Genomic DNA, 16,460 nt, shown 5'->3' with positions numbered 1-16,460 from the left:
GCCTTTCATTAAGATCTGCTTTATGAGATTTTTTCCATCTAAGTTCAACCTAAATGGGTTGTTTGTCTTCTTGGATAAACATGCTCAAACTAGAGCTTATCTATAGTCTGCATTGCTGATAAAGGCATGAAAAGTACTTAAATGCTTAAGGAGTAATTAGTTGATTGCCACTCTGGTGAAAAGCTGATCAATAAAGGGAGACCTGAGAATGATGAGAACTTTCTCTTCTGCGCTGGACGATTCACCCATTCATGTAAGCGAGAATAAGGAAGCAGTGAACACAATCACCAATGGGACATTCAGGGGAAAAAAACAGAAGGAATTTAAAATCCCTTACTGTATATGAGACAAAAGAGGCTTGTGATCCAAAATGTCTACTCTCATTCTTCTACCTTCCTCAGTACCATTTCTACTTCCTTCCCAGGGTTATGTTCTCTAAACTCAAAGCACTCAAGCAGTAAGGCTAGTTCAAGCTTTAATTATCTGAGCAGCTAATCAAAATTTTCTCCTCTGACTGGAATCACCTGCTACACTATCTTGCCATCTCCATAGACATTCTCTTCTCTGAGAAGTAGAGAATTTAGCCTACTACGTAAGTAAATGGTCTGAAGCTATATTCTCTCTCTCCCCCACCCCACCCCCTGCGCAGTGTAAGCCATTAAAAAAAATCACAACTATATTTGCCAAGATGTGAAGTAGAAAAATCAATGACCTTTTATTTGCATATATTCTTCTTACGTTTAAATCAACAGCATTTTGTCCTCCCTTACTCTTTCCTATTTCCTTCTGGGAGGAAAGTAAGCATAATGATGCTCATCACATGATTTATTTCCAAATTTATGAAGCATAAAGTTATCTTTGATTCAAGATTATAGCCCAAATTTCTGTAGGCAGATTCTTGGTGGTTCTACCAAGCAAGCACCTTCTTTTGTCTAAGAGCTCCTACTTGTCCAATCTCAAACTTTTATGTCTAGCCTCTAAATTCCTGCTGTAGTTATCACCTTATTATTATTAAATATGTATGCTTAATACATCCTTATATTCCAGATTCAATTACCAAATATAAATCTATGCCAGATAACTAGTGTTATTCCAAATAATACACTTATGGAATACTTTTTTGTTTCTAAGTGAACAAACTTTTTTTTACCTGTGGGCCAATCTGAAGTGCTTGTTTTTCTGTTGCCCTTTTTCCTGATTCTATATTGCTCAGAGTAGTCTACCACCTCCCCCCGTGGTTTCCGCCCATCAGGGGAAGGGGTGAAGAATTTGGTAAGGCCATCAATGAGCCCTTTGGTTTTCTTGTTGAATTTCAAGGAAACGCTGCTATCACTGCAGAAGTCCAAGCCATCTATTCGCTCTAAATAGCCTTCTTCTGATGATGATGCTGATTGGCTGGAGAGTGTGATTTTACGTTTCCGACCCCTTCCAGGGCCAGTTCGAACTTTGCTGAAGGGACCTTTTGATCTAAAGAATCAAACAGGAAAAGGGTAACTATTAAAAAGAAATCTGTATAAGGTTTCTACTTAATATGTAACATATAATTAGTAAATAACCTAGAGCTTTATAAAAAATCTGTATCATTAAGAATATTTCATAAACTATAAATATTATATGAACTAGAAATAATATTATTTAAAATTATTAATTTATAAGTAATTTGGCCCTGGCCAGGTATCTCAGTTGGTTAGAGCATCATCCTGATATGTCAAGGTTGTGGGTTTTATAACTTGTCAGGGCACATACAAGAATCAACCAATGAATGCATAAATGAGTGGAACAACAAAAATTGATGTTTCTTTCACTTTCTCAAAACAAATTTTTTAAAAAAGAAATTTAGCACAGAATAATAAATTATTTAATTTATTATTTAGTAATAAATTAAAAATTCTTTCCAAGAAGCCCAGTTAATTTATAGTGAAATGAATCCTAGGTCAGGAGTCAGAAGGCACATTTGAGTCATAATTCTGTCACTTACTAGCTGTATATGTTGGACAAATCACATTCTCTCTAAGTATCAGTCTTCATCTGTAAAATGAGAGCTGGACCAGAGAACAAGTAAGATCCTTCCGGGTATAAAGTCCTATGATCTCTGTACCAACTCAGACTGATACTTTTACCTTTAAACACAAGGATGGGTTACTCTCTGAAAGTGAGGAATCAAAAGACCACTTCATAGAAAAATTAAAGCTGATTTAAGATTTAAAATATAAACTACCACAATGCTGGTTCTGTACATTTCAATCTGCTGATGCCCATTCATTTCAGACATATCACCTTCAAGACAATCTTAAATGTAGAAAAGGTAAGTGAAATTTTTTAGAATAAAGAGAGATTTACAGGCCTAAAGGTATTTTACATATCATCTAAAGTAAATTACCTTAGAGATACTTAAAAAAAAAAAAAACAACAGGTAGAATTAGCTATGGAATCTTGCCCCACCTCCTCCAGACATAGACCAGTTTCCTAGTCCATAAGGGATAATTATATCCTGATTTCTAATAGATCAAAAACTTGCATTATTTTACCACAGGACATAAAAATGACACTTAGCTATGACCTCAACAGTAGAAACTCTCTAGTCATTTGTACATCTAATAGAAATAAATTAATGAGACTAATATCAGAGGGATCTGTGAAGTGCTAGTAACACAATTCTTTCTTTCTTGTTTTTACATAAGGCAATAGTTAAGAGGCAGGCATTGGTGCCAGACTACTTGGGCTTTAATCCCCCGGCTCAACATTTTACTATAAACTTGTACAAGTTAATCTCTCCACGTTGTAGTTTCCACCTTTAAAATGTAAGAGTGATCATAGCCCCTGCTCTTCACTGGGTTGTTGGGAGAACTAAATGATTTAACGCAGCACATAACGCAGTTAGCAAGTGCCTTGGCACTTTGTTAAGGGATTAATAAATGTTAGCCATTATTATTGCATAAAAGTGCCAGTTATGACCATTGAAATTTTTTCCATAAAGCAAACAAGGGAATCCTACACTATAGAGAAGGCCCTATCCTTTTCTCCCCTCACCTTGCCACAAGTACAACTTACACCGTGTTTTGTTTCTTTAACCTGTTTTTTGGACGTCCTATTGGATTAGCATAGCGCCGTTTTATCTGTGCCGCCTTCTTCTGTAGAAGTTTTCGTCCTTTTTTCCTAGGTCGACATATTTGACATATCCACATGCCTATAAAGAGAGAGCATTCCACATAAAAGCACAATAGAGGTAAATACACTGAAAGAGTTCAGATACTGTAAGTCAAGAGTTCTTAACCTCTTTCAGATCAAGGACTCTCATTTGAAAATCTGATGAAATCTATCCAGAAAAATAAACATGAATACATATACACACAAAATTCAACAAAAACTGAAAGAGATTCACAAGTATCTGAGGCCCACACATGGCTAAAATCCACTGATCCTCAGTTAAAAATCCCTGTTCTATACCTAGCACCCCGATACTAGTTTCTAATTACCATTATACAAGAAAAGACGCCAGGATTTCATAGAGCACAGGTGGCAAAAACAAGGCCCACAGGCCAAATTCAGTCCTCCACCTTGTTTTATCTGGCCTGGCACCTTGTTTCTACCCAGTAGCAGTGCCAAGCTCTCACTTAATTGTTAAGAAGCAAGTTACATTTATACAGTCCTAAAATTATATTCAGCCCTTTGAAGGCAACTGTGAGGCTGACGTGGCCCCTGGTGAAAATGAGTTTGACACCCCTGCCATAGAGTAATGACTGGAGCAGGGAAAATACACGATAACCTAGAACATCCTGTGATGCTAGAAAATCAGTTAAGTGCTCAGAAGATGATGAAGGTATATCAAAAGAACACAGGAACCAATTTGAAAGAGCTCCCAATAGTTAAATCTGGGTCAAAGGGAACAAAAAAGGAAATAATCACAGTAGTGAGTTAAAACCCACAGAATAAAATAAATGTGGTGCATTCATGATGACATAAATTAATTAAACAAATAAATGGGAGAAATAAGCTTTTCCCCACAAAGTTCCAATTAATAAATGCAGAACGAATGATAAAAATAGAAAAATTATCATTATCAAACATTACAGTAAAAATTGGTGCAATAGGTGCATCAATTTAGCAATTGATGTGTGCTAAAGTTAGTGGGAGAAGCAGAAGAATAACAACTTTAAGGTTTCTTCACTGCAGTCAAGTGGTCGACATTAACACTACTCGTAAGGAGACACACAGGTGTAACACAGCATTACAATGCACCGACAAAAACACAGCAGTCCTTCTGTGGGACTCTTGTCAAACCTCAAAACCTCAATCTAATCATGATCAAGTGAGAGACAAACCCAAATGGAAGGACTTTCCACAAAATAATTAACCAGCAAGTACTCTTCAAAAGTGTCAAGGTCAGGAAAGACAAAGTCTGAGGAATTAACACAGTCTGGAAGACACTAAGGAAATATAACAACTAAATGTAATGTGAGATTCTGAATTGGATTGCAGACTAGAAAATTCAAATAAGGCCTGCATATTAGTTAATTGTATCATACCAATATTAGTTTCCTGGTTTCAATAATTGTACTATGGTTTTGTAGAATGTTAACAAGAGGGGAAGCTACTTAAAGGGTCAATAAGAACTCTACACCACTTTTACAACTTTTCTGTAAGTCTGAAATTGTTTTAAAATGTTTCCTGCTTTAAGCTGCTATAAAACTTCTTTTGTAGGCATGAAATACATAGGAATAAAATCCTAAGAAAATCTTTCTTATCTTGAAGGATTCTCAGAAGGCCTTTTGACCAGATTTCAGGCAAATGGGAAAGGAAGGAAAGGGGGTATTTATCCTCTAATACATATATACATTTAAGACTTTTCAAAAGGTAGCAATCAATAGAGTGGCATGAGAGGGACTCAAGTAAGATCCTGAAGTAGAATAACTTGGCTATACCTAAGGTCAAGTCCTTTTCCATCAACAGAAAATTTTTTTCAAACAGACATCAAAAATCCTATAAACATCTTAAGAAACCTATGAATCACAAAATCAGAGTTGAAAACAAAATCTGTGATAAAACAGAGCAGAGGATTCTCTGTATTTTTTTTAAGAAATTATAAGCATATGATAAGATGGAAGTCCAAACAACAGGCAACTGTCCTAACAGGACTCAAAGAACTGAGTAACATTACATTGTACTCTTATGATTTGGGCACTTACTTGTTCACAAATTATCTTCTAAAAAAATCATAATAATAGTAAGTTTTGAATAAACCAGAGACTGTAATAGCTCTAAGATCCCTCAAAAGTGATGAGCCATGACATAATCAACATGACCTAATACAATTTCATTTCTTCCTTTAAAGAAAAAGGTATTTCAAAATATTACATAAGGCAAGTATTTTGTCCTCTAACTACAGGACTGGCAAATATTTATAAATGAACCACTTCATCCTCCATGGATGCTTAGATATTAAAAAGAGAGGAGAGTAATAATAAATCCACATCACACAAGAATGTCAGGAGCTGCCCTGGATGGTGTGGCTCAGTGGATTGAGCACTAACTAGCCTGCAAACCAAAGGGTCACTGGTTTGATTCCCAGTCAGGGCACATGCCTGGTTTGCAGGCCAGGTCCCCAGTAGGGGGCGCACAAGAAGCAACCACACATTGATGTTTCCCTCTCTTTCTTCCTCCCTTCCCCTACCTCTAAGAATCTATCTATCTATCTATCTATCTACCTATCATCTATCTTAAAAAGAAAGAATGTCAAGATGCCTAAAAGAAAGACTGTCCCCACCGTTAAGGTGAAAGCTTTCTCCCTACTTATACAACCCCAAGTAAAAAGATGCAAATTACTCTTTCATTTTTTCAACATAGATAACAGGTGCTTTCACTAACATTGCCAGTTTGATTTCAGAAAGTATTTGTCACCTTTTGGCATCCGGGTGAGTGGTGGATCACAACACTCCATGTGAAAACCTCGGTCACAGGAATCACAAAAGAGCATGTTATCCTAAAAAAGAGAAAGGGCAGTTCTGCTTACCCTTATGAAACAGAAACATATCAAGATCATGACTTCATAAAATGCAGGAAGCTTCAACGATCTCAGAAAGGAAATGAGGTATTATAATAGTAAAAGTTTCCTTAATTTGTACTATATAAATGGAGTCTGAGTTACCAGTTTTGAGTTTTGTCTGCTTCATCTGATCTTTAATAAGAACTAGTTTCATTACTTTCAAGTTTATCCAATAATCTGATATAGCTAAGTTTAGTCTGTTTTAACAATAAAAAAGGGACAACTGTAATTAATATACTAACTAGTCCTAAATGAAAGCCTCCATACCACTCTAACAATTTCAGAGTAATGTTTTAAAATAGCTTGGTCTTTGTGCAAATTTGTGATTAAGGTACTTTAGAAACTACCTAAAAAAAAATCCAAGTCTCAAGTAGCAAGTATACTAAACAAATAATACATGATTTGAAGAGGATACTGTTCTAAATTTCGCTGGATTGAGTAACTAGAAAAATAGTCAAACATACTAACAGGGTCATGCCAGTTGTACATTCTAGGTCTAAAGGAGATATTCACTTCGGAAGGTGGGGACACTCACTGCATTTTTGCCCTGATCTCGACAGGAGCTGCAGGTTTTACACTCGATGCACTGCCACCGTAAGGCCTTCACTCTAACCGTTAGTTCAGGGGAAAACTTTAAACAGGATGGGTGACCTAAAAAGAGAGAAAAATTCAAAACAGAAATGATCCATCATTTTGTAATTGTATTAAAGGAATAATGTAGAAAAAGTCAATACCTTAAATTAAAACATATATCAAAGAAAAAAGGATGTTCCTGGAAGCTTGTCATACATGCCTCATTAAGATTTACTATATTCCAATTCAGTTTTATTAACACTAAACAGGATTTAGTGCACACCCCACAAGGTTGACTATTAAAAACTTGACAAACTCCAAATTTTTATTAAGCCTACATTAAAGCATTACGTGTATGCACATGCTTGTATGTTTATGAATACATAATATACCCAGGCCACTTCTAAAAGAATATGCAAAAACTATACAATTATAATATGCTAGGATATGGAGCTATAAACACTTTGAAGGATTTTATATTTCATTGTATACCCTTCTGTGCTCTCAGTTTTTTTACAGTAACATGTGTTACTTTTGTAACTAAAAATATATATAATAAAAATCACATAATTTAAAGTGAACTTGTTGCTCATGGTTTAAGGCACTCAGGCTAAAACTAAAACATAAGCAGTATTTCTACTGTGAACGGAACAATCACAGAAAAAACACTTTCCTCTTCTACGAGTCAGTATCAATTTGATTCTCAAAAAGTTAGGGTAGAGGCCTGCCAGAGTGGCTCAGCTGGTTGGGGCACAGTCCTGTACTCAGAAAGGTCCTCAGTTCGACTCTTGCTCAAGGCACCTACCTAGATTGCAGGTTTGATCCCCAGTTGGGGCGTGTGCAGAAGGCAGATGTTCGATGTCTCTTTCTCTCCTCCCACCCCCAACCCTCTCTCTAAAATAAAATAAAAGTTTTTTTTTTATTTACTTATTTTTAGAGAGGGAAGGGAAGGAGAAAGAGAGAGAGAGAAACATCAATGTGCGGTTGCTGGGGGCCGTGGCCTGCAACCCAGGCATGTGCCCTAACTGGGAATCAAACCTGCGATGCTTTGGTTCGCAGCCTGAGCTCAGTCCACTGAGCTACGCCGGCCAGGACTAAAATAAAAGTAGTTTTAAAAAATTCAGAGTAGCCAATTTGCCCTCAACTCTGGAAAGATTTGTCTCTCTCCTCTAAAATCTGGTGGTGGTGGTGGTTGCTGTTGTTGTTATTATTATTACTGGTGAGACAAAGCCTAGTTGAATTATTTTCTCTCATCTTTTTCTATGCCCAAATAACAGTCTCTTCCATGAGGTGGTAAGAAGTGTATCATCAAAATATCACTAACATTAAAAGAAAGTGGGAGAAGAGACATAAAAAATCCTATCATCCTAGAATAGCCATTTTCACATTCTACTTTTCCTTTTTACACTAGCTAAAAGCACTTTCATGGTTTTAATTATAGGCTATACAGAGTTTTGTTTTGCTTTTCCTCATTATTTTATTCAAGTAAACTTTCTATTTGTATTCCTTAAACGGATTATATTCCACTGTGTTCACAAACTATAACCTACCTGACCAATTTCCTTAAATACTTATTAAACTACTACCCACAAAAGTTAGAATACTAAAATAAATTATTTCATGTTTACAGTCTTTCCTTCTTTTACATTAATACCTTATGACAAACATCTGAAAGTGGGGATAGTAAACAAAATGAAATAAGTATTTTTTTTTTTGCCTGAAAAGTGAAACTGCACTGCCCAGGCTCACTCCACACCCTGTGACGTATCCAGTGCTGCCCGCAAAGCACGAAGGTCTTACCACAGCTTCATCAGCTCTAGGTGTGGGCTCTCCTGTAATTCAGGTTTTATAACAGCTATGAATTGACACTTCACTGTGGCTTTGGTGGGCACTCCTATTATTATTGTTTGATAAAATGTTTTTATATGCTCAACTATTAACTTTCTCTCTATATAAACTGTTCATAGGCTCTGACCCTTGGACTTCATGCTTAGAAATGTAAACATACTCTTTATACTTTAAAGCTTTTGAGTCTTTGCCATATTTAATGCAATTATTTTCCCCAAACAATTCTTGCTTTTCTAAAAAAAACTTGGACAGTTTAGTTCTCAATTTGGAAAAAAAAATCAAATTCCATATATCTGACTATGTCCATACTCTTAGTCTTTGGTTAGTGGGACAGCCAGGACCAAACCGCCCTCCAATCATTCTTGCCTCTGGCAAGAAATGTCCGTTCACATCCTTTTCTAGTTCATTCGCACAATGAATATGGCCAATCTGTGTAACCAACGGGATACTGCTGAAATGACAGTGTGATTTCTAAGGCAAGGTTAGAAAAGATACTGCAGATTCCACCTTGCCCTCTCTCTCTTAGACACTTGTTTGGGAGAATCCAGTTGTCATGTTATGGACATGTATGTAGCCTATGAAGAGGTCCATGAGGCAAAGCTTCCTGTTAACAGGCAGCATTAACTTGAGAGCCAGTTAAGTGATTCATCAAGGAAGCCTTCAGACGACTGAAGCCTAGCTGAAATCCTGATGACCACACTCATCAAAGGTCTCAAGTCAAAACCACCCAGGTAAGCCATGCCCAAATTCTTGACTCACAAAAATAACATGAAATTTTTTAAAAAAATTTATTATTACTTTTAGCTTCTAAGTTTGGAGTAATTTTTTTTCTACAGCAATAGATAACTAACATTATTCTACTAATTCTTTAAAAGTTTCCTCTACAATAACTTTCCAAACTGCATTCTTCCCTATCTTACACAAACTCAGAGACCACCTCAAATATATAACGCTTTGCAGAAGGCAGGGCTGTAACACACCACCCCCATTGAGCCCCACTTCATTCCCACCTCACCTGCAGCAGATACATGTTTATCTGTTTCACATATTTGGTTCCCATAAGATTTCTGAAGGGTTCCATTACTAAAATACAGTTTGGCAATCATTGCATTATATGGCATATTACTACACTTTAACCTTATATATTATGGTTTATATTTAACTGTGAAATCCATCCAGAATGCATTTTGGTTTGTGATACTATGCTGTGTATGATCACCTACTATGTAACATATAGTCTCACCTTCTTCTAATGCCTTCTTATTCACAAAAACTGAAAAGCTAGAAACTATACTTCCTTGACTCTTTTGTGGCTAGGCTTTAGATATAAGCAAAATTCTACTAACTGAATATATTTTAATGATTTTTGAAAGGCAGAAATGAAACAAAGACCATCTTCCTTTTCATACTGACTGTTTTTTAATGATAAGCAGAGTCAGGAAAATGCCAATCTACTCCTCGCCTTCATGGCTACACAGAGGCGGTTGTGATGATAGCCAAATTCAGCATTTCCATATCCAACTACAAAACTCAATGGTTCCACAGTAGCCTCCACTTCCACTTCTTTCAAGTGGAGGCAGATATAGTGATTCCTTTGGTGGGGCAATTCTGCAGTGTCCCAAGAATCAGTCCTTAAAGCCTAGCCTAGAGCTTTCCTCTTTCAGCCCTTCCAACAATTTCACAAATACCTAGTTGTACCATTAAATTCCCTTCCTCTTGAAGTATCTAGTGTGTTTTCTGATTTCTGAAACAAATATAAAACACTAAAAATTAAGCCAATGATCAAAGATAATGCTGATTTTTGCCTTCCTGCAAAGTCTTTTAAATTCTTAAAACGTAGTCCAAGAGTACCTCTGGAATTGACAAACTAGAAGACTCTCTGCAGAATTTAAAGCCCAGAATTTCACACAGCTCACTAAAATGCAGTGTCAACACTCTATTTCCCAATGTGACATATGTAAGTTTCTATCAAGAAAACAAATCTGTTATCATCCTGGTTCTATTCAGCCTGAGGCATAAATCAAGAAAGATAAGTAGTGATCATGTTAAAAAAAAAAAGCAATAACTTCCAACTGATTGCTATAATTTGAACAGATGTTTGATAGTGAAATATGAAGATCAACGGGGGAGAAGTCTATGGAAAGCATTTTATTTTTAAAAATCCCTGAGATCTGAATTAAATTAACTGAATAAAATATTTCAACTACACACTTAAATCCCTCCCTTGTCTAGAAGCTCATCTAGGTTAACTAAAACCAGGATCAAATTAAAATGTGATCAAAAATACAAACTTAGTAAAATATACTTCCCTCTTGCCTGATGGCATGTGTTAGAAAAAACAGAGGGATCACATACCACTGTTGCCACAGTCAGCGCAGGAGATGAGTTCCTCTGGCTTCTTTTCTCGGTTTTGTTCTTTTGTACCAAGACAGAAACTACAGATGGGAATTGGTTCAGCAACCGGCTGTAAAGAAAAACAATCACTCAGACAATAGTATTTTTTCTTAGTATTGATCTAAAGACAATAAAATTATAGTTTTAAATTCCTAAAAGAGTTACATGTAACGTTAGGACAAATGCATCACTCTCCTAATTTTCCAACTAAGTAGGTGAGTTTTTACAAACTGGTCTTTGTAGTCCTTGGTCCAAAAAAATCATCTTCCAAATCATATCCCAGTCACTTAGAAACTAAATGACATAGTACAGATTAAACAGAGCAAATCCTTCACCTAAGGTTGAAAAATTCAACTGAACTAAGTATAATAAATCACAATATCAGTCCTTAAAAAGCATGTATAGAGAAAAGTAAGATATATAAAAATAAACATTATATAAGGCAGAAGACATTAAGTGCTATAAGAGAGAAACAGTTGTGCTCTCTGTACGAATGAGAAAGATAAATTCTAACTGTGAATTGGAGAAGGGTCGGAAGAGGAAGAAGACAATGTGTACCAATGGCATATACTATGCTATTGAGTCTTAAGAAGCTATTCCAAGGACATTAGATAATAATTGTTAAAAGCAGGTTTAAACCTAGGTTTCCACATTCCTCTGTCTCCAGCACTATCTTCTCTATCCTCACCCCTAAGATGGAGAAAAAGGCAATACAGGTAGTATAAATGAGATTAACTCAGGTGTGCAGTCTGCTAAGGCCAGTGCTTAAGGATATGGTTTCTGTGATAAGCTTGGGGACACTCTAGATCACTTTGTGGAGACTGCCACTGAATTTATGTAAATAAGTTGGACTTTATCCTGCAGGAAAAGAACGGCAGAAAGTTACTAAACCAAGAGATGATCACCTGTACTTAAGAAAAATAATTCCAGTAGCAATATCAAAGACATATGGGAGAAAACCTAAAGACAGGTAGAATGTTAAATAGTGGTTATAACAGTCTGGTGAAGAGAAGATAAAAACCTGATGAAAACTAAGTAAATGAAATAGAAAGAAAAGCCATGGACTTAGAAGCCAACTACTAGCAGAAGTAACAGAAAAAGAAATGAATTACACATGACTAACTTAACTAAAAAGATGGTAATACTATCAACTGTGAAAGGTAAGTCATCTTAAAAAAATTAGGAGGGAAGCAAAGAGATAAATTTGATTTCAGGTATGTTTAGTTTGGAAGCACTCTCAGGCAACTATTTATGCTAGGCATTGTGCAGAACAGCAGTATAAAGCCTCAAGGTGCTTTTAGTCTACTGGCGGGGGGGCGGGGTCTGGAATAAAATGTTTGGCAGAAGTATTAAAATGGGAAACAAAGAGGGAAGTCATCAAGCAGGGGGAAGCAAGTGATCAAGTAGGGGAAAGGTTTCCCAGGCTTAAGTTGTTCTGGAAGTATTTGATAGGCAGGCTCATCTGACGGGGATGTTCAAAAAAACAGAGAATCGGATTTGGGGGGTTGGGGAGAAGAGCTTGGTTTGGGCATTTTAAGCTTACTGAGCTTTAAATGCCTATGGAGTATCCATGTAGCAATACGCATGGACATTATAATATAGATATCTGGAGTTCAAGGGAAACTCTGGACATAAAAATCTAGAAGTCATATACATACAAAATGGCATTAAGACCATCAGAGTTGATGAGTTCACCCATAGAGAATAGGTGGAAATAAGAGGGCCAAGGTCTGAACACCAATATGTAAGTGACTGGCAGAGGGAAGAGGCTGAAAAAGAAATAGATCTGTGAGAAAGCTGAGTGGTATACATCAACATAGAAAGTCCCACACAAGCACACTAATAGTACTGCTGAGCCAAGAGATTTCGAAATAAACAGGTGGAAGTTGTCTGAACAATTGTGGCTGTGGTAAAGATCATCACATTTCTTTCTTTTAAAAAGCACATGGAAAAGAACCAGGGAGTGAAGTCAGGAAAGGCTTCATCCTGGAGGAGAAACATTAAGTAAACTCTAAAACAAGGCCTAGAGAAAAGGCAGAAGCAAGCTCTTGAGGTTTGACCTTTATGCTATATACCATGAGATGATTTTAAGCAGAAAATGATATGAGCAAGATTTAAATTTTAGAAAAGTCACTCTACAAAGCAACTGAAAATGGATTAGAAGGAATATGATCTATGATCCTGGCCATGAGTAATGAGGGCTTGTATTAAGGCACTGACAAAAGGAATGGGGAAGAGACATAAGAGATATTTAAAAGACAGAACTGGCAGAATCTGATGGCTATGTGGGATGGGGAGCACAGTAAGGAAGATGGAAAACTTAAAAAGACATCATCAAAGACATGAAAAGGCACGTCACAAAGATATTAACACATATTTAACAAATGACTCATATCCAGAACATTTAAATTCTTATATATCATTAAGGAGAAAGACAACTCAAGAGAAAAGTAGGCGAATGACTTCCACTAGTAATTCACAACAGCAAATACATGAGTAATACATAAACTGCCAATAAACATAAGAAAAGACACTCAACCTCATTAGCCATCAAAGAAGTAGATCTTTAAGAATGGTTAAAATTTTGAAGACTGACAACAGTGTTGATAAGAAGGTAAAACAGCAAGAACTATCTTACACTCTGCTAACTGGAATATATATTGAAAGAAACCACTCTGAAAACTATATAACATTATCTATGAAAATCAAACATAGGCATACCATATGATCCAGCACTTTTACTCCTAGCTACATACCCAAATGAAGTACCTACATACATAAACAATAAATCATACATAAAAACGATCAGAGCAGCATTATTCATAACAAAATTTACTCAAACAAGATTTGCCCAAATAACTAGCAATGGTTGCACACATAAATAAATTGTGCTATAACCATACAATAGAATACAAAACAGTAATGAAAATAAATTACAGTGAATAACATGGATGAACACCACAAACAATAGTGAACAGAGTTCCTGCCAAGATAGAGGCATAGTTAGATATGCTTTGTTTTCTCTCACAACCAGAAGAAGGATCGCCACTGATTTAAAAACAAAAAACAAAAAAAACAACCAGAACTGCCAAAAAATAGAATTATATAGAAATCCAACAACAAAGGAGTTAAAGAAGAAACATCCTTCCAGGCTAGTAGGTGGGGGAGAGACCAGCAGTGGGGTAGGGGGAGCCGGGGATGATGCACGGCAAGTCGGTGGCTGGCAGACCAGGTGGTACCACATTTGCATGCAGATAAGCCAGGAGGAACAACTGGGGAGTGAGAGAGACCACACAACCAGTGATTCCAGAACTGGGAAACAAAGCTTCAAAACCTCTGGCTGTAAAAATCTGTAGGGGTTGCAGCAGCAGGAGAAACTGGGTCCAGTCTCACAGGAGAGTCCGCTGGAGGGGCCCAAAGGGACCTAAAACATACACATGCCCATTTGCCCAGGAATGAACAAACACTAAAAGGACCCAATTTGCTTGTGAGTAGTGGAGGAAGTGACTGAGCAACAAAGTGGGTTACTCCACCCTGGCAAATACCTAAGGCTCCCTTACAACGTAACAGGTGCACCAAGACAAAGAAATATGGCCCTGATGAAAGAACAAATCAAAACTCCAGAAAAAGAACTAAGTGAAAAGGAGACAGTCAACCTATCAGATGCACACAGTTCAAAAACATTGGTAATCAGGATGCTCACAGAAATGATTAAGTGTGGACACAAAACGAAGAAGTGAAGGCTATACAAAGTGAAATAAAGAAAGATATACAGGGAACCAATAGTGATGGGAAGGAAACCAGGTCTTAATCAAAGATTTGGAAAAGGAGGAAGAAATAGAGCTGGAACAGAATGAAGAAGCAATTCAAAAAATTGAGGAGAGGCTTAGGAACCTATGGGACAACTTTAAATGTTCTAATATCTGAATCATAGGGGTGCCAGAAGGAGAAGAGGAAGAGCAAGAAATTGAAAACTTACTTGAAAAAATGGAGAACTTCCCCAGTCTGGCAAAGGAAGCAATTCCAGGAAGCTCAGAGAGTCCCAAAGAAGGTGGACTCAAGTAGAAACACGCTAAGACACATCATAATTACATTATCCAAGATTAAAGAGAAGGAGAGAGAATCTTAAAAGTAGCAAGAGAAGAGTTACCTGCAAGGGAGTGCCCATAAGACTATCAGCTGATTTCTCAAAAGAAACCTTACAGGCTGGAAAGAAGTATTCCAAGTCATGAAAGGCAAGGACCTACATCCAAGATTGCTTTATCCAGCAAAGCTATTATTTAGAATAGAAGGGCAGATAAAATGCTTCCCAGATAAGGTCAGGTTAAAGGAGTTCATCATCACCAAGCCCTTATTATATGAAATGTTAAAGGAACTTATCTAAGAAAAAGAAGATCAAAACTATGAACAGTAAAATGACAACAAACTCACAGTTATTAACAACTGAACTAAAACAAAAACAAAGCAATTAGAACAAGAACAGAATCACAGAAATGGAAATCACATGGAAGGTTCTCAGTGGAGAGGGGAAGGGGGAAAAGGTACAGGGAATAAGAAGCATATATGGTAGGTACAATAGACGGGGGGAGTTAAGAATAGTATAGGGAATGGAGAAGCCATATGTACGAAGAATTTTTATGTACGACCCATGGACATGCACTAAGGGGTACTGCTGGAGGGAGGGTGTAGGGCAGAGGGGGATAAAGGGAAGAGGAAAAATGGGACAATTATAATAGCATAATCAATAAAATATACTTAAAAAATAATGAACAAAAGAACAGATACAAAGGAATATACAGGGTGGGTTTACAGTTGTGAATATGTGGAACAGTTTATTCTTGTTATTTATTACTTATTATATTATCTCCCATACAAACTGCCCACCCCTGTACACTGTATCAGTTTATTTACATAAAGTTCAAAAATAGTTCTGCATTGTTATAAGTCAGGATAGTTGTTACTTTAGGGAGAAAGGAAGAGGTAGTGAATTAGAAAAAGACTTGTGAGGTGCTGGTAACATTCTTTTTCTTGACCTGGATGGTGGTTTCATATCTGTTAATTAGGTAATAATTAATAATTAAGGTATAGACTTACAATCTGTATACCTTCCTTTATATATATTTTAGTTAGAAAGTTAAATTTAAATTAGTAAACATCTATAGTGTGGCACCTTTGGAATATATTCTATCAGAAATACCAATGATGATTTGGACACAGGAGTTTGGGACTTAGGATAGAGAATAGACTAGAGGCAGATTTAAAAGACATCAAGGTGCAGGTGATAACTGCTAGCATCCAATGAAAAGGTGGAGTGAGAGTAAGTGGAGGGGAGTGGAGAAGTGAGATGAAGTCTGAGACAGAGGAATATTAACATTTAGAAACAAGGAGCAGGGGGTGGGGTGAGTAAGGAGACCAGAAAGGACCAGTCTGAAAGAAAACAGAACCAAGAGAAGTGAAAACACAAGGATTTCAAGAAGCAGAGGAATCAATAATGTTGGGAAGATAAAGTATCTAGTGGCTTCTACAATTGAGAAATAATTGGAAACCTTACTAAGAGTACATCCTTTTCAGTGACAACATAAAAACTAAACTCAGAAACCAA

At 36.6% G+C, this 16,460-nt stretch overlaps 1 protein-coding gene across 5 annotated transcripts in view; it reads right to left on the bottom strand.

Moving 5' to 3' along the window:
• The window catches only part of KAT6A (lysine acetyltransferase 6A), a 113,340-nt gene that overhangs the window by 45,911 nt on the left and 50,969 nt on the right, over nt 1-16,460 (bottom strand). For 4 of the 5 annotated variants that reach the window (XM_028526364.2, XM_036011560.1, XM_036011561.1 and 1 more), the window contains 5 exons: nt 10,820-10,928; nt 6,579-6,694; nt 5,899-5,980; nt 3,052-3,187; nt 1,151-1,467 (listed from right to left, as the gene is read on the bottom strand). In XM_028526364.2, the coding sequence (XP_028382165.1) occupies nt 1,151-1,467; nt 3,052-3,187; nt 5,899-5,980; nt 6,579-6,694; nt 10,820-10,928 (760 nt within the window). The remainder of the gene's footprint in view (nt 1-1,150; nt 1,468-3,051; nt 3,188-5,898; nt 5,981-6,578; nt 6,695-10,819; nt 10,929-16,460) is intronic. The other variant, XM_028526365.2, reaches the window with a different exon arrangement.

This window comes from Phyllostomus discolor, chromosome 11 (assembly GCF_004126475.2).
Source record: "Phyllostomus discolor isolate MPI-MPIP mPhyDis1 chromosome 11, mPhyDis1.pri.v3, whole genome shotgun sequence".
In the NCBI taxonomy this organism is placed as follows: Eukaryota; Metazoa; Chordata; class Mammalia; order Chiroptera; family Phyllostomidae; genus Phyllostomus; species Phyllostomus discolor.
The sequence above is the reverse complement of the archived record's forward strand: the minus strand, read 5'-3'. Positions and strand labels throughout refer to the sequence as shown.